This window comes from Calonectris borealis, chromosome 27 (genome assembly GCF_964195595.1).
Source record: "Calonectris borealis chromosome 27, bCalBor7.hap1.2, whole genome shotgun sequence".
NCBI classification, from domain to species: domain Eukaryota; kingdom Metazoa; phylum Chordata; class Aves; order Procellariiformes; family Procellariidae; genus Calonectris; species Calonectris borealis.
Genome location: NC_134338.1, coordinates 2,629,171 through 2,653,950, shown reverse-complemented (window position 1 = coordinate 2,653,950; position 24,780 = coordinate 2,629,171). Strand labels below are relative to the sequence as shown.

Below are 24,780 nucleotides of genomic sequence, written 5' to 3'. Positions count from 1 at the left end.
CGCAGCAGCCCCTCGGCTTCGGCTGCAGGACCACGCTCCCAGCCGAGGGGATGGTACCGTGCCAGGGTGACCACGACAACCCCATGCTCAGAGAGGTTCAGACAGCTAGAGTTTGTTAACTCGAGACCCTGCGGCAACGAAAATCGGCTCCAAACGTGAAAGGCATTAAAGCTCGTGAATCTCCAAACCACCTGGCTTATTTAAGCTGCTTCCTTCCTTAAATACTGACACACAATATGTAATACTAAGACGACAGTACACAGTCTATCACCAATCCCCGATCCACCTCACTCCTCACCGAAGCCAGAGTGAAGAACTGGAAGAGTGAAGCAAAAAGCAGCTGTTTTTCTCCCCCCTTGCCCCAAATCCGCTGCTCTGGTGTGAATTTATGCAGGCCTCTCCCAAAGAGGAGAGCAGATCCCTCCCGACCTTTCCCAGCCACCCCAGCTCCTTGCCCAACCCACACGCTGAAATATGCAATATTCTCATTAGAGCTTTGCTCCTTCCCTGAAGTTAAATGAGCGATTCCCAGCCAAGGGCTTCTTGGGGCTCAAAAAGCAAAACTCTGAATAACCCTACGTCCCCAGAAGCAGAAGGATTTAAACAATACGAGCCTCCACCCCCCTCTAAATCTATTACCGCTTTCTTCTACATGGTTTAACAAATTCTCCGATATTTGTCTGAAACCTACTATCCCTGGACAACTGAATGGAGATTTTACTGCACATGTGCCTCTGATTACAATATATTACCACTAATGATAATTGCCTGGATTATACTTATCTGTTTCTTTGGCTAATAAACTATAAAAGACCACCAGTGAAGATGTAATAAAGTGCAGCTGTTGTAGCAAAAGCCTTTTTCTAGGTCAAAGCAAGTTTGGGAGAGGCTGGGGAGGACTGTCTCTGCGAGGGGAAGCAATACCTAACTGGAAATAAGAAGCGCTCCTCAAGGCAGCTTTCATTAATCTGAAACTTTTATCCCAGAAACGTTGCTGGGGTTTATCTGCCAGCAGGACAAGGGGAGGTGCAAGCTCTGCATTTCTCTCCTGCATCTCATTAGCCTCAAAATGGACCCTTGGGCTCCTTCGAAATGTTCCTGGCTGCACGACTCGGCCATGCACGTACCTACGCTCGCGGAGAGTCAGAAGGAGGGAAGGAAAGGAACATTTTTTTGCTCGGCGTGGAGATGCAGCCTCTCTGAGCATGAAACATAAGCTGTTTAAGAGCACGCAGCGACTGCTTGCAGGTGCCAAAGGGCAGGAAGAGGAAAAAATACCATATTCAAGTCCAATGGAAATTTAGGAAGTTCGAGAGAATTGCCAAGACTGGAAAGCAGCCGGGACGCTGAAGTAAACACTCTTACGTTTAACTAAGGACGGGACCGATAACTGGCGAGTTGCACGTTACACTTGTGAGATGCGCTCCTGGGCACCGCGCTGGTGCCAAGGAGGAACAAACCAACTGCCCTGCAAAACTCCACTATTTCCCCAATATTTCCCTATGGCAGGAATAATATAACGTGATCTTGCAGAGCTGCCTCAAACCCAAAGCAACAGGAAAGGGTTTTTCCCCTTCTGTACTGCCTGTGCTGCAGCAGCATCTAGACCAGCAGCCAAACACTGCGCAAACGCAGAATAAGACGTCGGTGATGTGGAGATGGCTTTATTGTCTTTAATTAATGGCCCCGTACGCTGCCCAGGGTTTAAAACACAAGGCAAGGATTGCAGGGAAAGGTATTATCTTTCATTTCATCAACTAACACAAGTTGGGGGAAAAAAAAAACCCAACATGATTTCAGAGATGCAAGCCCTTCTTCCAATTTTAACAGAATGCTGGAAGAAAAAGTTAATGTATCTTTCATGAGGACAATCTAGATAATAAGCAACACAATTCCACAGCACAAGCCCGGGATTTTTTTTCTTTCTTTCTTCATTTTTTTTTCTTAAATAATCAAGAATTTCTGGTTGTGGATAGACGACCAAGGTAAAACTTGAGTCACCAAACATCCCCCGGATAGACACAAACTCTAACCTCATGCGCTAAGCGGTATATGAGATTTTACTTTCAGATTTGGGCAGAAAAAACAACTTTAAAAAAAACCCCACTCTGTGTCAAACCTAAACTAAAATTGTTATTCAGCAATTTGCAACACTTACTGTCATATTAAAGTCATTTTATTTTATTTTTGCTCGCTTGCTCTGTTCTTGTAACAAAATAGCACATCTCAGGATTTCAGAAGACGTTTGGTATAGCAACTGAAGCACTCCTTAAATGTTTAGGGGGTACAGCCTGTGACACTGGTAATGGCTGCTAACGCCAGTGGAAATTGTGCAGACAAAGAGGAATTGCACCAAATGAGACCTAGGTGACAAAATTGCCGCGGTGCCGAGGCACGACTGAGTACCGACGTACCGTACGGCGCCAGTTAGCACGGAACGGGGGGAAATATGGAAACCTGCTACCGGAACAATACTGTCAACAGCGCTGGCCCTCGCTCTCTGATAAGGATTTATTTTCAAGCCGTGCGCGGGCACGGTGTGGGGCGAGGTCCCACCCCGGCACGCTCCCCGCCAGCTCTCCTGCCGGTGACAGGGTGGCTCTCGCCGTGACTCTGCAGTGGGCTCCCCTCCACGCGCACCCCACGCTGGCCCTTCACACCACGCGCGGTCTGAAGCTTTTCCAGCAGAGGTTTGCAAGACTTTCTCCAGGGTCTGAGACATCCCGTCCTGGATCAGTTACCAGCCCGGGACGGGGGATGCCGGTGTTTTTCTGTCCATCCTTCTCCCCTCTCGCTGTCTAGCTACAACAGCTCTGTAACGTCTCTTTCTTTCCTGGATATATTATTTATAAACACGAAAGAACTTTCACTAAAAGCAAGCTTCTATTTTTTCATTTAGAAAACCTCCAAAGGAATGAAACTTTTGTTCAAACACCTAAATACTCCCCACCCCGGGCTGAAGGGCACTGTCTGTGCCTGCTGCCTGCAGGGATGCTCCCCAGGCGATTTTTCTCCTTTGGATGGAGCAAAGTGTCGGTGGTAACCAACATCTAAAGGGAGAGAAGCTGGATGCTTTAATGCATTCAGTATTACTCATCTCAGGTGTTCTCTAAAGTACAGATAAAGACATCTGGCAGGCTAAGACACAAGAGGACCTTACCCTTGCCACAGAGTAAGAGTATGGACTCAGCTAAACCATCCCACCTCTCCCTGCCCCAGCTGTAAAGCCAGGAGGATGCCACTTTGTCACAGGGATGTGAACTATTACCTCTTTCGGAAGGGCTGATTTCTAACCTGACAACATCTCTTTCGATGATACAGATCCCTAAAGTACACGGTTATGACAAACACTCGATATGGCTCATAAGACAACGTTGGTACTTACTTTTTCAAAGGCTCTATGACTGTCTTTTGGATCTGATTCACCTGTTGAAAGCAAAAGGGATGATTATATGTCAGGCTTGTTGAAAAAGCCTGTTTGCACAACGATACATGTTTGCACAGTGCCTACCATAGGATGATGTGGGCTTCTGAGCACAACCGCAATACCCTTTAACCAAAAAATAGCAAACTTCTCCCATGTGCTGGGGATGAGCTGCAATCCCCGGTACAACCAGAGTCAGAAGAAGAGTAAGATTATACAGAAAGTCATGCGGGAAGCATCTTGGAGACGACGACAAAAAGGGAAGGAGGAGACACCAACAGCACCTCGGCACACCCTGGTCTCCCCTTCTTCAGCCAAACCCATATTCACCTTCTCCTGGTTGAAAGAGTCCATCCTCTTCATCGCTGTGTCGAAGGCCGTGACCATCTCCAGAAAGCTGGGCTCCTGTTCACACAGGGGGTTAGACAGCAGGTCCGAAGAGATTTTGACAGCCGACTTGGACATGGCTGTGGGCAACAGGAGCATGCAAAGGAAAGCAGAGAGGGTCACGTCTCAGCGGCCGCCTGCAGGGAGAGCCACACAACCCCTCCTTGCCAGGGCTGGCTCCTGCATCTGCGAAGGGTGACCGTGGGCAAAAATCAGGGACTTCAGCCACCCAGGAGGGTTTAGCACAACTTTCCAGGAAGATATTCAACATCGGTTGAGAGAAAAGAAAGGAAGAGCCACCAATTCATTCACATAAACACCCAGAGAACTGTTTTTATATAAGTTAAGTCTGAACCACTCCTATGTACGGCTTGTGATGTTGCCAGAAATAATACCAGACTAACAAAAGCACTGTTCTCTTAAAAAAAAGTAGACGGTTTTTTTAAAACGTCTTTTCTCGACAGACTATTAAGTGTCACTCTCAGTCGCACTACAGCTCTTCCACAATGAGAAAAATCACAGTCCATTAAGTCTTTCAAATGGCTTTACAAAAATATATGTTTGAAGTGGATTTAGTGCTGGTGGAAAAGGACCAGACTGACAGGATGGAGGACGAGGTTTCTCTTTTACTCTCAAAATAGGCACTACACAAGCAGCAGAGACACAAGCTGGCTACGGACTTTCCCTCAACGAGCCTAAATTCTCTGCCCGTGGAGACCAACCCCACAAGCCAGGGGAAAAGGCTGAAGTCCCTTCAGACGCTGAGACTGTCCCCAAGAAATACAGAAACAGCAGGTCACACACTGATGGGCTTCAGTCCCTGTCTCGCCAGGCACTTCTGCTTGTTTTCCATCAGACACATCTCTCTTCCTATCTATACACTTGGTCTTCAAAGGGAAAATTAAATCCCTATGACAGGACCACTACAAAAAAGCAAGAAAATAGCTAAGGTACAGAATGGAAAAAAAGATGAATAAAAAGGCAAGCATCAATATAAATGGGAATAAAGAAGAAAAAAAAAAAGTCACGGGTACTAAAAAAAAAATGTTCTTTTTCGTCAGCACGGTTGCTGGAAGTTATTCCAGTTTAAGATCAGAAAGCCAGATGCTTGAGCCGTGCTGCAGATGAGCTTTGGAAAGACTCCTACTGTACTCACTCCAATATTAAAAGTTAAAGTCATCTGAATAATGGGGCTTAAGATCATAAATCAAGGGGTTAAACATTCTGATTTAAAGGTTACACACAATTATACAGAGAGCTCAGAAGCTAAATGGCTGGGAAGCTCAATGCAGAATGAGACGCTAACTACGGAATAACAAAGCTACCGTATCCGTCTATTATCCAAACATTAAGGGTTTAGGCATTTAAACCTTTAAACAGATGGGATATAATCCATATGTGTGACCACATCTAAGGAAGGATTTGTGCCAAAATGGGACGGAGTTAAGAATGGCAGAACTCCTTCAGCTGGAAGAAAAATCAGTTTCCCTTCACAAGGAGAGGACTGAAAGTGTACTGAGGCGAGGGGAGCTGCAGCGAGCGGCGGGGTCACGCCGGGAGGCCAGAAACCGGGGCTTTTCAGGCACGTTCAGTGAGATTTTGGGCCCTGCGTCACCGACCTCACCTGTACAGCTCTGAAAAAGCAGCCGTGGTGGGCTCCGCGGGTCCCACGGCAGCTTTGCGGACCCCGGCACATGCTGCGTCCCCACTGGTGTGCAGGGAGCCGGGAGGACGTCCCCCGGTCCCACCTCCACGTGCCCGGTGCTGAGCCCCGTCCTGAAACTCAACGACTGACGTGGGAGAGGGGAGGAGAGCATCGCCTGCCCCCCGGGGTGGGCTTCAGGAGGGTCTGCACTGCGCTCTGCTCACAAAGCGTGCGGGACGCGACGCCAATTAAAGGAGGTGACTTTAGTCACTGCCTGTTTGCATCACGGTAAAAGCAGTGGAGAACAGTCAGGCACGCTCCAGCGAGCAAAACTGAGCCACGGTGATCCGGTGGGTCACCTGCATCTCATTTCAAAAGGAGAGCTTTTGTCGCCAATTAAAGAACGTCCTCCTGCTCCTTAAGATCATATTTTGTTTGGAAAGAGGGCAGGGAAGGGGGTTAGCGATCTTTAGCCACAGTACGGAGAGTGCTGCTAATAACCCGTACCCTGCTCCCAGCGATGCCGCTGCAGCTGGCAGGGCAGTGGCCAAGTCGCAGGAACATTTTCGTGCGGACGGAGGAATCGGCCTGGTTCTGAGCTGAGTCTTTTTTGGCAGAAGGTGGAGACTGGAGCCACCAGGTCCAGTTTGCTAGGGAGTGTTTGCAGGCAGTGAATAATCAAACCCCTCGGCACAGAGGTACAGTGGAAGAAATAAGACACTCAGGAGGACAAAACAACGCTGATACACTGACCTCCTCGTCGGATATGGGGGCTGGATGTTGGCTGAGCAAGCACAGCTATCTCCTCTCGGGAATGGGCACTGCCAGGTGAGGAAAGCAGTCCTCAGGGCTTGATCAGATCTGCCTCCTTTTCCTTCAGCCATCCCTCACCAGACCACATTCAAAATCTTCCCTTACACTCATGATTTCATGCCTTTAAATGAGAAATCAGATCTTACTGGATCTGGCCAAGGCTCATTTGTGACTCTGCCATGTAGCAGAACGGAAAAAGAAAGTCCTCCCACAGCTCCTCTGGGACTTGAAATGCTCCATATAAACAACGCCCACTGCAAGGGAGGGGAGGGGAATCCTTAACAAGGAAAAACTTACCAAGGATCCCTGACAATGACCAAAGTCCCCAGAAAGGGCAGTTTTCACCCTGGAAAGGAGTCCTGGCAGCGCCGGTTACTGGTGCCTTTCCCACCGCTCTCCCTGTGCAAGCACAGGCGCGTGCCAGCACGGTTCTGGGAAGGGCGGGAGAGCGCGGGCAAGAGCCGGGATCCGTGTTTATGTCTGGCAATATCCGAGCACGTACACACACATACACACAGGTGAGAGCCTGTATCATGGGAAGCCCCAAATTTGCCAGCCCTCCCGCTGGCAAAGCGCCCGCTGGGGCTCCTTCCCACTCCCCTGCCCCTCTGTGAACCGAACTCCCACGAGATGAGTGTTGGACCAGTCCAGCCCACACCTGTTTGCGCTGGTGCATCTGCCTTGGCTCCGGAGCTGTGGGGGCCCGGTACAAATAGGGACTACTCCAAACCACATGCTGAGAAAAACCATCTGTGTTTAAAACAGCTCCTTGCTGCATGTTTCTGCAGGCTGCCCTGCTCGGTTCAATAACTGGCATCCACCGAATCCACTTCTCCCAGCTCCCCTCCGCCAGATCGCTCCCATCTTCTCTCTCCCATGTTCGTTTAAAGCCTGCGCCACGTGGTGCGGTCACACCGGTTTCCTACCAGAGAAGCTATGAATGGAGCGGGCAGGGGCTGCTGTGCCTTGGGACGGGACACCTGAAGGGCAGATGTCACCCCGCGCAGGCAGTAGCGGGCAGCTGCGGCGGTACGCGCAGAGATGACTTGTTTATTGCTTCCTCCGTCGCCCACTGCCACGAGGTCAAGCCAAAGCGGGCAGCCACCAAGGGAACCAGCAGGGTTATTCCTGAATGAGAGCTGCTAGGTCAGCAGTTCACACGTGAGACACGTATAGCGATGCCTACGCGGTGCTCTGCAGACCCCCCAAAGCCTCATCCCACCTTCCTCCGGCTTCAGATAGCGTCAGGTGCCCTCGACCGGAGTAGGTGAATATGCATCGCTCGACCCAACAGGCTCAGCGGGAGACTGCTCCTGCCTGTCTAACGTGAGAACTGGAATAATTACCCCTCTTTTTCGGTTGCAGAAACTGAGGCAAAGAAAAGAAAGTGACTTGTCCAAGGCCACACAGCAAGCTGCAGCCCAAGAGACAGGGACTAAGCCCATTACATACTTTCTGTTCCCTTGGTTGAGATCCTGCTCGGCAGCCCTCATGCAGATGGCCTTGTAACTAAGCAAACTGAGTGGGACTGAGATCTAGATTTGTTTTCCAGACTTGTCACAGATTACTCATGTGATCTTGAGAAAGTCACTTCATCTCTTTGTGGCCAAGTTCACAGTCTATGTATCCTACAGTCACATACCCAAGTCTGCATCTGTGCTTTTCTTCATATCCTTCTGAAGTTTTTTGGTCTGATCTTCCAATCTGAAAGATGGGAGAACAAGGCAAAGTCTGAATCTTGGAAAGAAACAAACCAAAGTGTATCATACGTGCAACAAATCATTTACGGGCTGAATATGCTGGCTTCTGTTGTGAGTTAAAAATATCCAGGCAAGGCTCTATGAAGTTCAGTGCTGCTCAACCTTTTCTGGTTGTTTTCAGATGGTTTTCAACCTTTTCGAGTTGTTGATCTCTTATTCAAAGTCACATATTTTCTTAAGTCCTCACACTTACCACAAATGGTAAAGCCAAATGCTTCCAGATGATAAGTGTGAGCTTATGTGACACAGTCAGTATGGTAAAACCAATATTTGTCCTCAGAGGTGTTGAGCTGCTCAGTGACCCCACAGTTTTCTGGCAATTTTCCACTTTTACTTTAGAGCTGCCATAATCTGCAAACCTCAACCCCACTGCAAATACTTCTTACGACACCTTTGAACACCCAGCCACCAGAGAAACTCTGAAGAATTAGAAATTACAGGGCAGCGAGTGATTTGCTGGGAAGAGCATAACTGGCTAAAATTTTCTGGGAAGATGCAATAAGAGGGCACAACAGAGAAGCATGCTACTGTTCCTGTTTTACCAGTGTGGTTGATACTTACTGCTGAAGCTTTCCATATTCCCTTTCAAAGTCTCTCTCCACCTGTGGAAAGAAGAGATGGAAATCAGCTCAAAGGTACTGCAGCGGAGCCTGGAGTGGCAACTACCTGTGCAGGGAAACCTGTCCTCAGGAAATGCCTACGTGAACCCAGGGAAGCATAAGCTGCAGCTTTAATGGGAGTTACGCTTCAAAAGTAAATGAAGTCTTGGTTTTTTTTCCTCCAGACTCTCTTAGAGCAAAAGACACCGCCACCAACTGCGTCAGCTCATTCCAATGATGTGCTCCAGCACATGAATTGGAAGCTGACAGAGTAAATGGGAATGCCTTAAAAGCAGAGAGATCGCAACTTAACACACACTGACACAGGCGCCCACAGCGCAGCTCGGCGCTGGCGGGGGACGAGCCCGCTTTCTCTTCCAGAGGCACAATCGCCCCAGAAGCTGAGAGGAGCCGCTTCTCCTCCAGCAGCACGCTGCAAAGGACCCCTGCGGTGGGTCTGCCCGTGGCTGGCTGCCAGACCCCCACCCAGCCGCTCTCTCCTTCCCAATCCTCAACAGGATGGTTTTTCTCCCCCCAAACCCCTCAAGCCATTACTGAGCCCTCCGGTTCTCCGTACTGTTTGCCCCCTCGATATGCTCCTTATGGCTGCAATAGCTCCCTCCGATGAAATACTTCAGCTGGAGCAGCGGTCCAAGCGGACTGCGGCACCTCGCAACGGGAGGAGAAACCTGTGCTGGCAAAGAGCGCAGAGCTAAAGAACAGCCTTCTCCCGATGCTACATCAATGACTGCTTCCTCCTACTTGCTATCTGGCAGCAAATCTCCAGTGATACAAGATATTTTAAGGAACTTTCCTTCCATGCTGACTGTTTTAACACACACTTAAACATTCATTCCACACCTCGTCGACCAAATAAGCAAATGGATTTCAGTTGACCAGCCAAGAGTAAATACATACGCTTTTGTTGTCATGGGATCAAAACTGGGTTCATTTGTGTTGTCAAGCTACCATGCTATTAAGGAAACGCTAAGTGTTGCAAGCAGCCAGGACTAGAAGGATCCAAAGGTTTGTTCCAAATCTTCATGCTGTCCTCGGGATTTCAAACCCAGGCTCGATGTAACAGCATTATGTGAAACCACAACACTCAATAGGGACATTTGCTTTTCAATCAAAATTGCTATTAAAAGACCAGTATTTAAGATGGAGCCCAGTAATCCCAGTTTTCTTGAAACCTCCTTTTCTAAATATCTTTTTGGTTTGCACCTTCAGATACTCCGCAGAGACACGACCACCCCGATCTGAAGGCAGGCGGTGACCCGCGCGGCGAGCGTGCCGAGTTTCAGCCCCATCCCCAGTGGACAGCTGTCCACACCATCAGCTCCCACCATCCGGGGGATGCATGCTGGCTCTCCCTGTCGACAAAAAACCTCCACCGAGCTCCAACTCCCTTTCGTGCTGCTAAAAATGGTCGCTGGAGAACAGGCATGGAGCAGTGTGGGGGCAGCTCACACGACTTCTGCCTGGTTCACAGTTCTGCAGAAATCCGCAGCAGCTGGTGCCTGGAGGTCAGGTAACCAGCACATAGTAAAAATCACCCTCGATTTCTATGGCTGTTCCGGCTGCTAAAATAACCAGGGAGTATTGCACTCTATTTATATGCCTTATGTGTGAATTGTTTTGGTTGCAAACCAGAGAGGGTCGGGCACGACTCAAAAATATGTCCTTCGAGGGCTGGTGGTACCCTTCCCCTGGCATGGAGCTCCAGCCCTCTCCACGTTCGGGACGTTCTTGTGTCTGCTCAGCAATCAGTCCCTCCAAGAACCAGAGGGTTTGGACATGAAATGAAACGACCTGCAAAGATCCACGGTATCTGCCCCTTCCCTTTTGCTGTTCGATTCCCCCATTACTGGGCAATGAGCGGAGACGAGCAAAAGGCATCGTCAGCTGATGGATACAAAGGAAGGCAAAACTACCCCAAAACCGCAACCCTCCGGGTGATACGAACCCCCAAATCTTCCAGGGCTTCCAAGCTACCCCGCAACACCCAACCCCAGTTAGCCTGTGCGCTTTCTACGTGTGACCGAAGTGAATCTACAAGGTGGCACTTCAGCTGCCTGACTCACACCTCCAGTGCCATCTATGCAGAGACAGCTGCCCAAGGATTGCTCTTATTTTTCACGCCCACAGTAGCAACTGGCTACCAGCGATCACAGTCTGCAGGCTGATGTAGCCTTCCCAGTCATCGCCGCTCTCGTTTGCATCGCAGGAGCCCAGATATACGACACAAGCGGCGAGGCGCAGGGCCCCCCATGCACTAGCCAGAGAAGACCCGCTCTCACGTGCTCCCACCGTGCAGATTTACAGGCGGCAGCCACCGGCGGATCAGAGGCATGCAAGGAGGACAAGCTGAGAGCAAGCCAAGCACATTTTGCAGAGTACACAGTAATTCCCGTTCCCGGTAGCGATCATCAATGGCCACACATAGCCGACACTTTCGGCAAAAGGCTATGGATAAGATTATCACGTTAAAAGCAATGAGAACAAGAAGTACAGGCAAGAAAATTACAATATCCTGAAGGGAAGTTCCTGTAATATTAAAATAATCCCACTTCTCTGCAGCTTCTTTCTGAAAACTCAAAATCAAAACGTGTTTCTGTATTGAACGCTTTTTCTTCTAGGCATACGGGCTAGTTAATGCGAGATTGCTCGTCTCTGGGTTTTTATTTAAATCTACATAAAGAACGACGAGTTCTGAGAAGCACTGAAATAAAACAACCTTCTTTTTCACCCAGTTATTTTTGTTTGCAAACACTGGGTCTTCCACCTGTGATAACATCCCTCCTGCTTTAAGGGCAATATCATAGTCGACACCATGGTTACAAGGCAATGAAGCAAGACCAATGCCAACACTACAAAGAGATGGAAATAAGGGACTGTGATGAACCTTCTTATTCCCCTGAGGTGAATTTCTTTTCCTGGAGGAGGAGGACTAGCTGATTTCTACATGTTCCAGTGGTCTCAGCCTCTTCGTGGGTCTTGGGAAAAAGAGGGAAACAAATGCTTTCTCCTCCCTCCTCTCCAAAAAAAAAAGAAACCCAGATAATTAGGCCAGAAATTCTGCTATAAGCTGGAACTTCTGCTGAGCTTTTGCCATCCCGTCAAGCAAGAGGAGATTCAAGGCAAGTAATGTGGGCAAATATTTGCTCTGTGTCCGACAGCGGAGCCCTGAGCCAAAGCAACGCTGCAGGGTGCAGGTGTATCTGGGACTTCACGGGCTTCGCCATCCAGCAAGCTCTCCAAACCCCGATCTAGCAAGAAAGCTTTCAAGAAAGGCTGCCTCGGTGGCACGCTAAAAGGGAAAAAGGATGTACCTCCGAACCACAGAGACTGCTTACGTCCCGGTGAAGACTGAAGGAAGAGAGTGAAAATGAGTAAAATTCTTTAACCGGCGTCACTTGATTTCACCCCACCGTTTCTGCGACATTTACTCCGTTAGTTTGGGATTTCCAGCTCGCTGGTGGAGCCCAATGGAAAGGCGCTGACGACCGGCAGCTGCAGTGGAATCCTCCTGCTCATGGAGCTCCTCCGTCCGACATCCCTGGGGAAGGCAGAGCTGCTGGGATGAGTCAAGGAAGGGAGGCTTGGCAGGCGCGCGGGCCCACAGCTCAGGTCTCCGCTCCCTGCCAAGCTGACTCACCCAAGGTTAGCCAGCGAGGAGGAGGAAGGCGAGCCATCTGAGTCAGCCCAGGCCAGAGCGCTGCCGAGGGAGGGAGGGAGGGAAAAACCCGGGTGACGTGAAGGGGCTGTGTGCTGGGTTGCCCCATCCCAAGAGGGGACGAGAGCTGGCTGGTTCTCCCAGCTTCCAACCCGGCTCCGTGCCCCGTGGGGACGTGCGGCCGGCTCTTCTTCCCGGCTACCTGCCGGCTCGGATAACCCAAGCCCCGGTGAAGAGCAGGGTACAACCTTGGGGTGACACAGATGAACTTCAGCAAGCTGGAGCTGCAAGAGAGCTCGGAAAACAACCCCAGCTCTGGTTCCAGCGTAACCTCTGCTCGGACCGAAGTTGTCCTGAGGGCGGGAAGAGCATCTCTGCCATCAGAGACTTCATCGCTGCACTGGATTTGAGCAATAAACGTTCTGCAGAGAGATACAATTCTAAGGGGTTTAACTTCTATCACTGGGCATTAGTTTAATTGGGCTGTGTTAGTGTGTCCTCTGCGGCTCCGCTGACAGCAGGTCCTCTCTGCGCATTAGATCCTCCCACCCGGCTCCTGGCCGCCCGGCGAGCCCGGTGACAGCTGCTCTTTTCAGGGGAGAGGAGGGGAGAGATTATGCTGTCTGGAATTGGATTTGCCCAGGTTAAGGTGGAAACAAAGCAGAGGCATGTCTGGGGGGGCGGGAGATCACTTCAGTTCACCAGCCGATATTTCCTCCGGGGGTTTCCTTCTACCTGAAGAGTTAAACTGTGGCTGACACCATGCCCTTCTTCAAAGCATCAGAAGCGAGTGGGCATAGGGAGTCATGACTAATTCCCTCTGCAGCCTAGGCAAATTGCTTTTCAGTACTACTGCCGGCCTAGATTTGACACCAGCCCCAGCATCGTTTCATCAAGAAAAGAAAAAAGGCTTGCTGGCGAGCTAAGCCTCTCTCGGCAAAGCGATTCTCCCCTCTCCTGCACTCGAGTTACACGCCTCATGGAGAGCCAAATAAGTGAGGTCCTAACAATGCTTTATTTTTTTTTTTCTCCCCCCCTCCTCTTTTGTGGTCCAATCTCTGTGAGTGGGAGATCTTCTACCCACAACCACTTCCCTTCTGATCGGCTTGGGATGCAGCCCTGGAGATGCCACACCTTCCCACTTCCTGCAGCGGGCTCCGGAGCCCAACATCTGGAATATCACAGACCTCGGCTGCTACCGCTGTTCCCAAAAGCCCGCACAGATGGAGCGTCTCAGCCTGCAACTGGGAGGTAAAGTTGGGGGCCTCGAGCTCACTAAAGCTACAAAGCAGCCCCATCACTTCCACACCACGACACCGAACGCCTCGCTCCCAGGGGAGATCGGTGGTTTCCTGCCGTTCGTTCCTCTTTGAAGAGTTGCACTTTACACTTACTGTGAGGTTGCAAGGCTTTGGGCTTCCTGTTTTCTGCTTTCCACGTATCTGCTGCCTGGAGAGTATCATCACCATCAACACAAGGCAAGTGGAAGCCATTTAAAAATCAGCATCCGACTCTGAGCTACCGAGTCGTTGACACAAAAACTTGTTGTTCTTCTTGGGGGAGCTGCGGAAGAGGGGGAAGGAAGGAAGGAAGGAAAAGGAAATGGCCTGGAAACGCTCACGCTGCTGAATGAACCTCTGCCTGCCGGATATTCTGAGCTGTTCTATTTAATACACACACACATACATAAGCAATGCCTGCCAACTGCCTCAGCACATACCAGCAGCTCAGGGAAGGCAAGCTCTCAAAGGTGCAACAGTTCATCTGCACGGAGCCCAAGCTCCTGCCGCAGCTCGGGGACAGCTGATTTCAGCAGCAAGGGAGCACGGCACAGGGGAGACAAGGTCTTTCAGACAAACCTCTCGCAACAGCAAACACAGCAGGAGCAGAGGGAAATCAGCAAGCGCTGGCAAGAGAAAAAGATACAGGCAACTTGGATGTGAGAACGGGCGGGATGGAGACACCCAAGACAGCTGGCCAAGACAGCCAGAGCTGCAGAGCAGTTGGTTCTTGCAACAGCCTGGAAGGACACCGGCGTTGGAAACACCGGGAAAGAGGACGAGAGGCAAAATCTCGTGGAGCAAGGGAACGTGGGGTCTCCTGAAACAAATGGGAACGGGTGTGAAGACCTGAGGCTGGTGGAGTGTCCTTCCTGGGGGATCGCAGACAGCAGCACCTTCTGCCGGCCGGTCGCCAGCCCCTGGAAAAAGGGCAGCTGAAGAGATGCAAAAACCATTGAGGGATTTTATCAGTCCTTGTCTTCATCGCCTGCTTGGCTTAAATTTTGTACTGACAGTTTGGAGCCGTTACAGAAAATTGCTGTTCTACGGCAGCAGACAACTACCAAACCCTTTAAAATAAAACCTGTCAATCAAGCCACAAAGGGAGTGGCAGAATTAGCCCTCTGCCTCCGGGGGAAAATGTCATGTCCCAAGGAGAAACTGCCCCATGAACACGAGTGCCCACGCATCCTGAGGAATTAGCCACGATGAGCGTCCCAGAGAGGAAGGATCAGAGATGTCAGTCTGTTCAAGGGATTAGGTCATCAATGCCGTTATAAAGACAAGGTCTCCACCGCGCTCGCTGCCGGGACACTTATTTTAGAGCAGGTATGCAGGTTAGTTTTCAGGGACAGCTACTGTGAGGTCCCACAGCTTTTTTTGCACGGGACAAAGGCAAAGACCATCTGCTTAAGAAGGGAAAATACCACAGCCAGCTGCAAGCAACAGCACTTGGGATAGGAGTCTCAAATACATGAGAATACAAAATGCTTTTTTAATTTGCTTTTAAAGCAAATGCTGTGCAGCACAAATTAATTCACGCCCGAGCACTAAGCATCTCAGCTTATAAGCCTTTCTTTGGAAACAGTTATATTCAGCGATCTGAACCACTCCTCCTCCTCCATCTGCTCAGAAAGGATGAACAAACAAGCCATTGCTGAAAGAAGGAAGGAAGGAAGGAAGCCCGTTCAGCCATCTCCGAGGAAAACTGTGCCAGACCAAAAGAGCTCTTCCCCTCAACGCCGCCCCCCCCCCCAAAAACAACAACAAAAAAGAAACAGATCCCAAACCAAAATACTCTCCCTGGTTGGGGCTCCCCCTCACTCCTCGCACGAGGAACCGAGCGCTGGTCACACGCGGCAACAGGTTCTGCTCGCTCACATCTCCCTCCCACGCGCGCGCACACGCACACGCTCGCAAAATGGGACGAGTCAAAGTGCCGGCTTGACTCATCAGCCACATGATCAAAGGCTGGATCTAAAAAGGGGGAACTGGTTTACTCACTGTCTTGGGTACAATCTGTTTCTTGGGCTGCCCGATCTTGAACGGTATCCTGGAAAAGAGAGAAGAGGGAACGTGTAAGCAAGCCTCAAACAGCCCAGCCCCACGGGTCTCGTCCTCGGTGATGGGTTTTGGGGTGAGCAGGGCTTGCCCTGGGGCAGCAGCACCCCTTTTCGTGCAGCGTGCTCCCTCTCCGAGAGCCGGAGTCTCCCCCGAGGTCAGCACCTCCATCTCCAGCCACAGCACACCCCTTTCCCCCCGTCCTGCTGTCCTGGTAAGGCAAATAAATGCAATGGATGCTCCAGGCATTCCTTGGCAAAATAAATGTCTGAAGAACAGGCTATGTTTAAAAACAAATCGGAAGGGGAGGAAAAAAAAAAAAAAACAACCCAAACCCTGTAAATATTTAGAAAGAGGATATTAAAAAAAGTAACAACGCGAGTGTCTGGAGCTGCGAGCTGCTTCAAAGGATTTCTCTGATACAACAGCTGTAGGAGCGGCTCACCTGCCGGCAGAACAGCCTTCATTCTTAAAATCTTTAATATGGTTGCTAGTAAAATCTGGGTTACCTGAATGATTTTCCCCACGCGAGCTAGCTCAAAGGTGAAGAGTACTCAAAATAAATTACACAACATATGTAAGGGTGGCTGGGTCAGATGGTTACAGCCACGCAGCCGTCCTGGAAATAATTGGATTTGTTTCACCTATCAGTATAATAACAATCCAGGAATTCAACTGCTGTTTTCAATGTATTTAATTAAGTTGAAGAGGTGCTGCTTGGTTAAAGCATCTCACCCAAAATCTCCCAACGCTTTCTGCATCATACTGGTTTAACAAAAAAGAAAAAAGTTGGTCCCATAATGAAAGGCAAGTATCTTTTCCCAGAGCTGCCTCACCTAGAGCATGCCGATAGCTCAGCGGCATCGGCACCACATCCCAAACCTGTAGCAGGCGCTTCTTGGGAAGGTGCCGGGTCCCCTCGTGGACCAGTCCAAATTCTCACACTGCTACCCGAAGTCTAAGCTAATAACTTGCATTTTAGGACTCTGGCTTGGCCGCTGGTCACCCTGCCTCCCAAGCTGGCTTTTCTCACTGCTGGGCAGCAAACACAGGGCTGGTTCTCCATTTGTTTCTCATCAGCTTTACTCAGAAGTTCCCCTGCACCGGCGCTGCTATCACACTGCTCGATCGGACAACTGGAACCCCAGAAAACATTTTTATTAGCTTAACGTGCTGTAAAACCCAGCTACGAGCAATGCCGCACGATGGGAGAAAGTGCTTGCGACGAAGCAACACGCCATCCATGCGGACGAAGCAAAACCAAGATTATCCGACAACTTGATCCCTCCCGGCCTCGCTTCTGCCCATCTTTGCCGCTGTTTTCAAACCAACGGTGTAATTAGCCTCTGGTAATAAACCGAGGCTGCAACCCGGCCGTACCTCCCGAGCGGCGCAGGGAGCACAAGCCAACCTGAGTCACCAGGTTTAAATTTAAATTTTTCTGGAGAACTTCCTGTTTATGGTTCTCCGGTTGGACCGATATAATTTTAGGTTGTTAACCCTTTCTAGCTCCTGTGGCAGGCTCGGCAGCCGTGAATCACACTTCTTTTATAAACAAACACTCGTCTGGTGTATAATTACCCTGTCAATAACTGGGTGTGTGGTGCCTTACAGGAAGAAAGCAAAAAAATAAGGATTTTTTCTTTGTGTTTTCCTACATGGGTCAAATATAAACTAAAATGAGGCACTTCCCTTACTCTCGCAGGCACAGGCTGTCCCATCCGCAGCCAGGTGCCGTCACTCGATGTTTTTGGAAGTGATGGCATCAACCTATCTCGGTGGAAGGAGGAGAAAAAGATGTGGTCTTTACCCAGGGGACTGAGTTACCCCAACAAAAACCAGCTTGGACGACGAGCCAGGGTGGCTGCTGGGCAATCTCCGGCAGCGCGGGAGCAAGCACAGGGCTCAAGCTGGAGCTAGGCTGGTTCCTAGTGGGAAAGCACAATTAAAAGGGCGATTAAAGCATTACCTGTGCACAACCTCCCCCTCTCCCTTGTCTGGCCAACCCTGCCAACGCGGGTTATTTAGAGAAGCAATCCTGACAGTCGTCGTCCGCTGGCAAGCTGGGTTAAATCAAGGCAATTCTGGTAATAAAAGAGGGATGCGGGAAACGGGCAGGGCACAGCCGTGAATCGGCATCGGTCGGGTGCGACCGAGCTGGCAGCGCAGGCGGCAGCCGAGGGGAAGGCAGCGGGGAGCACGGGGGGTCCCACGTGGGGTCCTGTCCCGTCCCCCATCTCCGCTGCACCGTGGAGAGGGAAAGGAAAAAAAACCCCAGCTACTTTCTTCCAGAACAAAAGCAAGTCACTGGAGCGCTTCACAGCCCTGCAAATACACTTTGAAGCAGTAAATATCTCTATTAGCATCGTGATGCCAGTTGGCTAATTACATCTATCTCGGTAAAACCTCTAAAAAATAACCCCGTGCAAGTGATGCCTATTCACCAATTTTTTTTGTTGTTGTTGCTATTTTACAATTTGAGATAATCTTCCTGCTTTCTGAATCTTTGCCTTTCGGTTCTGTTGGAGGGGAAAAAAAAAAAGTGCATAAGCAGGAACAAAAGCAGTGAGGAAGAAAAAAAGATGAGAGGTATAGATCTTATCTGAGCTTTTAAAACAAACAGATACACCCCGTGCTTCGAAACGCAACAGCAAGCTGCTGCTGGCACTGAGAATTTTCGCCCCTCCATGAGTCGGCGTCCCAGCCTGTGAAATGGGGGGGACAACATGTGCCTGATACAGCAAAGTTACAACCATTTGCTTAAAAATTAAGAACCGCCAGGTGTTTTACTCTGTTTAGAAAATGTATGATGGGCATAATGCAAACAAGTTGGAGAGAGATGGGTCGGTATCTTTTACTGCCGTGGATTACCGGCGTGGCACGGTTATCAGCTGAGCACGGGTCTATATACACCGACGGAAAACCAGAATCGGTGCATTTTTTTGATCTCTCATTTCTGCTGAGCGAGAGAAAGCTGGGGTTGTGTTTGGGGTGTGAAATCCCTTGAAATCCTGTTCCTGAAGAGCGCGAGCTCTCTGACTCACAGCCGGAGCGTTCCCACCCCGGTCCCCCTGTGCCGCAGGGCTGGGGGAGCATCCCGGCCCCTGGCCCGCACCCCCCTCCGGGGAGGTCCTGGGAGTTTGGGAAAGCGGTGGGGTTCAGCTGGAGGGAGGAGGGCGAAGCACTGCAGGGAGGGGGTGGGAAGAGCTTAAAGTAGGAAAAAAAGTGTGGGTGGAGAGAATCCTGCAAGCTTCTACTCGGGGATGCTCAGGAACCCCAGGGAGGGGAAGGTGGGAGAAGCTGTGGCTAATTTTCTCTGAAGTTTCCCCAGCAATGTCATATATTTACTTGGCTTTTCCATGTGCAAACCCAGGGCCACACACCAAAGCAGCTAATTCTCCTCTGGATGCACAGGAGAGTTGCAAACAAACCTCGCAGGCAGGGGGGGAATGCAGCTCAATGAGGTCTGCAGGGAGCTGGAGTTTAAAACATGTAGCTCCCCCTCCCACTCTCCGCCAGTCCCCTGAAACGAAGGCACGCAGGAATTGCCAGCGTGAATCAGACTAAATCATTGCTAATTTACGGAGGCGATGGTCCTTTTGCCACGTTGGACCAAGCAGGACATCAAACCTTGGCACCATCCCCGGCCCGGAGCAGGCGGCGGGGAGGCTGGGGAGCCCGGCCGGCGTTCGGAGCGTGCGCGGGGGATAAATAATCGGTGGATGCGACCCGTTCCCCCATAGCACCTTTCATCTGAACATCGCTTTGCAACCCCTAATCAGGCCCCAGAAGACTCCTCGCAGATAAGCAAGGGATAAGCACGCAGCATTTTCACCCACAGCTGATAAGCCGCTGCCCCGGGGGATGCTGAGCCCAGCCGCTTGCTGCCAAACCAGGGGCTGGGGAGGGAAGGAAGGATGGACAGACGGACGGACAAGCAGCACGAGAGGGAAAGGGCAGGGAGAGCCGAGGCCGGGGCAAGGTGCTCGCTCACACCGCGTTCCAGAGGTTAATTACCCAGACACTTGGGAAAAGTGACGCCGAGCCTCTGGCGACCGTGCACCATCGAAACCAATGTTTCTGCCATGGGCGGTAGTGGGCACGGGCGGCGTTTGCCAGGGACCCGCAGGTCTAAACGTGGTATGAAGCGGTGGTAACGACCCGTTTTTATCGGTAACACCACCACCGTCAGACCACCAACTAAATTCCTGTTTTGTGAAAAGTGCCCGCTTCCCGTGGAAAGTTTCAGGGCTTTTTTTTTTTTTTTTTTCCAATCGAAACCCCAAGCGCCAGCAAGCCAGCGCAGCCTGGATTTCCGCCAGAGCTTTTCACTCTTTGAATTTCCACCAAAAATCCCAATTCTTTCACCGGAAAGAAACCTCTCTCTGCCTGCAGCCAGGAGGACAACACCCAGCCCCCTGTGCTGCAAGGGGTGACCCCAACCCACCGAGGCCAGTCTTCTCAAAGATTTTGGCACGTGGCATGCCAAGGGCTTCTACAAAACCATCCATTTATACCTGATCCTCCCTGAAGCCAAAAACTGGCCCAAAGCTACCCCAGAAACTCCCCCTGCGACAGCCAGGGGCCCTTCCCTTCGCCCGGGCTGGGCCAAGCTCTGGCGTCGGGAGAGGACTCGGCTCGAGGTGTCGTTGCAGCCAGGAGCCCTGCCTGTTCTCGGGACTTGCTGCTATCCGGGAGAGATCAAAGCGCTCCTGCAAACATCAACAGGAAGGTCTGGAGCATCCGAGGAAGGATGCGGATGGGGAATGATAACTTTCACTTTCTCATTGCCGTTATCAAGTGAATTGGAGTGAGCATCTCCATGGCCGGAGGGTGCTTCTCCTCCCCACGCCGTGCCTTCGGCACTCAGGTAAGCATCGCTACAAGACGTCGGTGTTAGGAAAGGAGCTTTTCGTGATGTGATACGGGAAAGCCAGAGAACCCTGGCAGTTCAAGGGCAGCTGTGACCACCATCAGTAGCTGCTGAAACAGGACTAATTATCTCATTAGTGTTCCCAAGCCCTAACAAGTGCTGAAAGCAGCCTGCACAGGACCCGAGGAGAGGCAATGCGGCGAAGGCTGGCAGGGTGCGCGCTGCTGCGCACCAGCAAAACCAACCCTGGGCACCTGGACCACAGGTCTCACGACCTTGGGCTTCCTAAAAATCATCAAAAGCTGCAAATCTGTGGCCGTGCAGGCTGCCCCGGAGCCGGGGGGGGGGATCCCAGCCCTGCCCAGGTGAGAAAGGCACGAAGGCAGACGCGGGTTAGACATTAATCTCGAGCATCGCTCCGGATGCCTCGCTGTACTACATCGTGTCCATGGAAACTGCATGCACCGTCCCACCCCGCTCCCCCCGCCTCGCAGGAACTCATAGCAACCGCTCCAAACACAGCGCGAAGGCAAAAAAAGGAAAAAATTATTCAAATGGATCACAAACAGCTTATGTCGAGGGAGACTCTGCGCCAAATTCTGGTTTGGGTTTTCTCTTCGGTGGAGACAAGAGGGGAGGTCACGGGGGGGCGAGAGGCAGGGAGAGGAGCGATGCGGGGCTATGGTCCCTCGGAAATAAATGCATCCATCCCCGCAGGCGTGCGCTCCCACCCGCATTTCAACCCCTTCCCTATGAACTTGTAGGCATTAAGCCACAAATGGATGTCAGAGCGAGCCCCTGCGGCAGGGGAGAAGGAAAAAAGAAGATGTAAACATCCATTTTATGTTGGTTTAGGACAGCCTGGGGAAACAAGGCACCTTCCTCAACTTCGGCAGCGGAGAGGTGTGCCCGCAGACGGCGAGCTCTTCGGAGCAGGGGCTGCTCGTATCTCTGCATCCTGCACAGAGCCAAGCGCGGTGTCAGTGTTAAGCAAATCAAAAATAATGTCAGAATCTACTCTCCCACCCATTCCAAGATGAGCATGAAAAAATAATGATATTTTACTCACCCATCAAAAGAAAATTACTCACGCCAGGCGCGTGGGCGAGCAGAATTTTGCAAGGCTGTTTTAGGCCCTGACTATGCTACAAAAATATCCATTTTAAGCATGGTTGTGAAACACGGTTGTGGCTCAACTATAACACTGTTTTTTAGCTACCTGTACAAAGAAGGCGGAAAAAATAATAATTAAGAAATAACCACGTGCTAATCGCGCTCCGAGGACCGCGCCAGGCGCTGCGATCTCCCACCGCGGCAGAGGACGCGGCACGTGGCTCTCGCCGGCTGCTCCACCCCGCGAGACGCTGCGGCGAGCCGAGGTGCGGGTGCTGCCCGGCTTGCAAAGGGCACGCCAGCGTTTCGGTTTCGCTGCGATAATACCTCCGGGATGCGCAAACCGCCTTGCACGGGTGCCACACGCAGCAGCGCCATGCAGGGAGGTGTTTGGGAGCTGCGCGCACCTCGCTCACCGCTTTGGTATCCAGTTGCTTCATCCAATCTAATTTTATCCCGTGCTCATCTCCGAATCCCAGTTTCGTTGAAACCCGGAGAGAAGGGGGAGCGTTGCCGTTGACCACGAGGGGACTGCGATTTGGGCTCCGAAAAATATCAATATTGATTCACTGGAAAGAAAACGACGCCTTGGTCTGTGTTTGCATCGCACCTGCCCAACGTGGCCACAGCACAGCTCCAAAACATGGAAAATGAAATGAATAACCAACAAACCTCCTCTTACGCTACAACCCAGCTATGCCAGCCACCTCCCCGCACTCTCCTCTTCCCTTGCTGCAGGCACAGATCCAGCCAGCCAGCCGTCCCTTCTGAGGCAGGCAGCTCCTCTTCTTCACCTCCATCCCCAAATACTTCAGAAAACACATGAACTCTGGATTGCATCTGATAAGGATCTGGGGAGTTAAATATCGCATAACCATGCAGTTCCACTCCTGATTTTAAATCGATGCCAGCTCCTTAGTCCACTTAGCGAGAGCTCCCTGCCAAGAGGCATATGGTTTAGCAGTCCGGCAACGGCAACCCCCCATGCAGACCAATAATACGCTGCAGTGCAACAAGAAAACACGTGCTTCGCACTGCCTCACTATCAACATTTGCTTAACATATTTTTTCTCCCAGTAAATACCAGCTGTTGCAGCGGTGCCGAGAGGCAGCACTCGGATAGCGAGCTGTCACACTACTAAAACCCCCTTCCCGTTTGTAGAATCAACTGCAGGAGCTGGGAAACCAAAAGAGGAGGTATTTGGGAGGCTGGTTACAAGTTGCAACAGCATTTGGTTTTACGCGGTTTCACGACCCTTAAAAACCCTTTAGATGGTCACAAATTAGACGCTTGCGGCGATTGAGGATGATGATACAGTAAAAGCCATCGCTCCGTTTCTCTTTATTTTTTTAAAAGGAGTGATGGTCAAGGTAATCACGGGACTATTTTCCCCTCTCCTCCAAAACACAGGGCCACAGGTGAGTGGTGAGGAAGAGGGGGATGCGGACGCGTTCAAGAGACCCCAATCCACGGCGTAAAGCCTAAAGGAAGCCACCAAGCTCTGCCGAGATTTGGAAAACATCTCATCTGCCCGTGCAAGGCTGTTTCCCAAAACAAGCCTACTCCTGCTCTAAATAAAGCTTGGCCTAGAAAGACAGCACTGCCTAGTTGCCTAGGTGCAGGAATCAAGAATTTGGGGGTTTAATCCAGCTTCTGTCACCAGCGGGTTACTCTTTACTCTCTGGAGCAAAGTTTTCCCGTGTTGGTACAACCGGCATTGCTGCGTTCCCAGTCCTGATGCAGCGCAGAGAGCCCCGACCCGCCAAGCGCTCACAAAGAGCGAGGGAAAGCAAAGGATTAACCACGTACAATTCAACAAGGCTGAATTCAACGCACAATTCAAACCATCCTGCTTGCAAACAGCCTCTTTGCCCTTTAATCTCTAGGGATCTCTCACAGGCCTTCACAAAAATTTAATTAAGGTAACGAGCGTCCAGAAGCAAAACTGGAGGCAGAGTTACGCTCCGCTTCCCCAGCACGATCTGCAGGACGGAGCTGAGGATGAAGCTCCATCCTCTTGATCGTCTGACCTCTGCAAAAAGGGTTTTTAATCAACGCTGCCCTGGGTCCAACGGTGCCCGCTGCCGCAGAGGGACACACGCGCAAACTAAGCAAACATGCACAAAGCAACCTCCCGCCCCGCCGGGCTGGAACAAAGCTCGCTCCCTCCGCGGGGTCGGCAGAGCAGCGGCATCGGGGCCGGACACGTTTGACTCTGACGTTTGAGGAGCAGAGCACGACCCCGGCACAATCGGCTCCCCCCCGTCGGCACGCACGCCGGCATTTGTTACCGCTGGCCGCTGCCGGCGGGAGCGTAACCCCTCGCCGCGGCGGCGAGGCGGACGTCACACCGAGCCGGTCCCTGCCAGCCGGGCGCTGAACTCCGGCCCCCCCCGTGAATAGGGCGATTCATCCGGGGCGGGCGGCTGCGTGAATTATCAGCCAGGAGGGTTGGCAGGGCCGGCCGGGCCGAACTGAGAGCGATTGTGTCTCTGACACGCCGCCGAAGCCCCGCGGGGTCCGAGCCCCTCGCGTTCGCGCGTAAGTGGAGCCACGACACGCCGAAGGGCTGACGCTGCTGGAGAAGAAAGAGGAGACTCAGATTTCAGTGGAGTCCCGAGTTCCCCCTCCTCCTTCCAGTAATGACCTTTTATTCCTCCCCAGCAAGAGGCGAAAACACCCGATCTCTCAGCAAAAGCCACGTGTATTGTAGGGAAGCCACCAGACGCCATAAGCTACGGTCCCCAGGCGAGGTCCCCGGGAGCAGCGTGGCCCGACGGACACTGGAAAGCGCAGAGGGGAAGCGTTGCCGCTCTGCACCCGAATTATTCCACATCCGTCACGTGAAGGGAATATTTATTTCTTACGTTTTTGGCTCTGTGGCTCCTCCCAGACCAGGAGAGCGGAGCAGGTCTCTTCCACCAGCTGGAGTTTTCCGAAAGCAGCCCCAGGGCCACGGTGCCCGAGACCCTCGTTAACCAACGCTGTCTATAATCATGGCTGCTCTGAGATGAGTAAAGCGGAACAAAAATGAACCCAGTGGATAAGTGTGTATTTTTAACCAAAAGGCCCCATTTTAATAAGTACCTGTGTGCACATCATTATATTGTTGAAGTATGTTTCCAGACCACAACTTCCCCCACTCCCA

At 51.3% G+C, this 24,780-nt stretch overlaps 1 protein-coding gene across 4 annotated transcripts in view; it reads right to left on the bottom strand.

Moving 5' to 3' along the window:
• Nucleotides 1-24,780, bottom strand: part of BIN3 (bridging integrator 3) — a 41,378-nt gene that overhangs the window by 15,097 nt on the left and 1,501 nt on the right. The window contains exons 2-8 of one of the 4 annotated variants that reach the window (XM_075174897.1): nucleotides 15,589-15,637; nucleotides 13,699-13,867; nucleotides 11,961-12,187; nucleotides 8,591-8,631; nucleotides 7,912-7,973; nucleotides 3,755-3,891; nucleotides 3,386-3,426 (exon numbers count right to left, since the gene is read on the bottom strand). In XM_075174897.1, the coding sequence (XP_075030998.1) occupies nucleotides 3,386-3,426; nucleotides 3,755-3,891; nucleotides 7,912-7,939 (206 nt within the window). In that variant the 5' untranslated portion in view covers nucleotides 7,940-7,973; nucleotides 8,591-8,631; nucleotides 11,961-12,187; nucleotides 13,699-13,867; nucleotides 15,589-15,637. Of the gene's footprint in view, nucleotides 1-3,385; nucleotides 3,427-3,754; nucleotides 3,892-7,911; nucleotides 7,974-8,590; nucleotides 8,632-11,960; nucleotides 12,188-13,698; nucleotides 13,868-15,588; nucleotides 15,638-24,499; nucleotides 24,571-24,780 lie in introns of those variants that run through there. The other 3 variants (XM_075174899.1, XM_075174896.1, XM_075174898.1) reach the window with 3 other exon arrangements.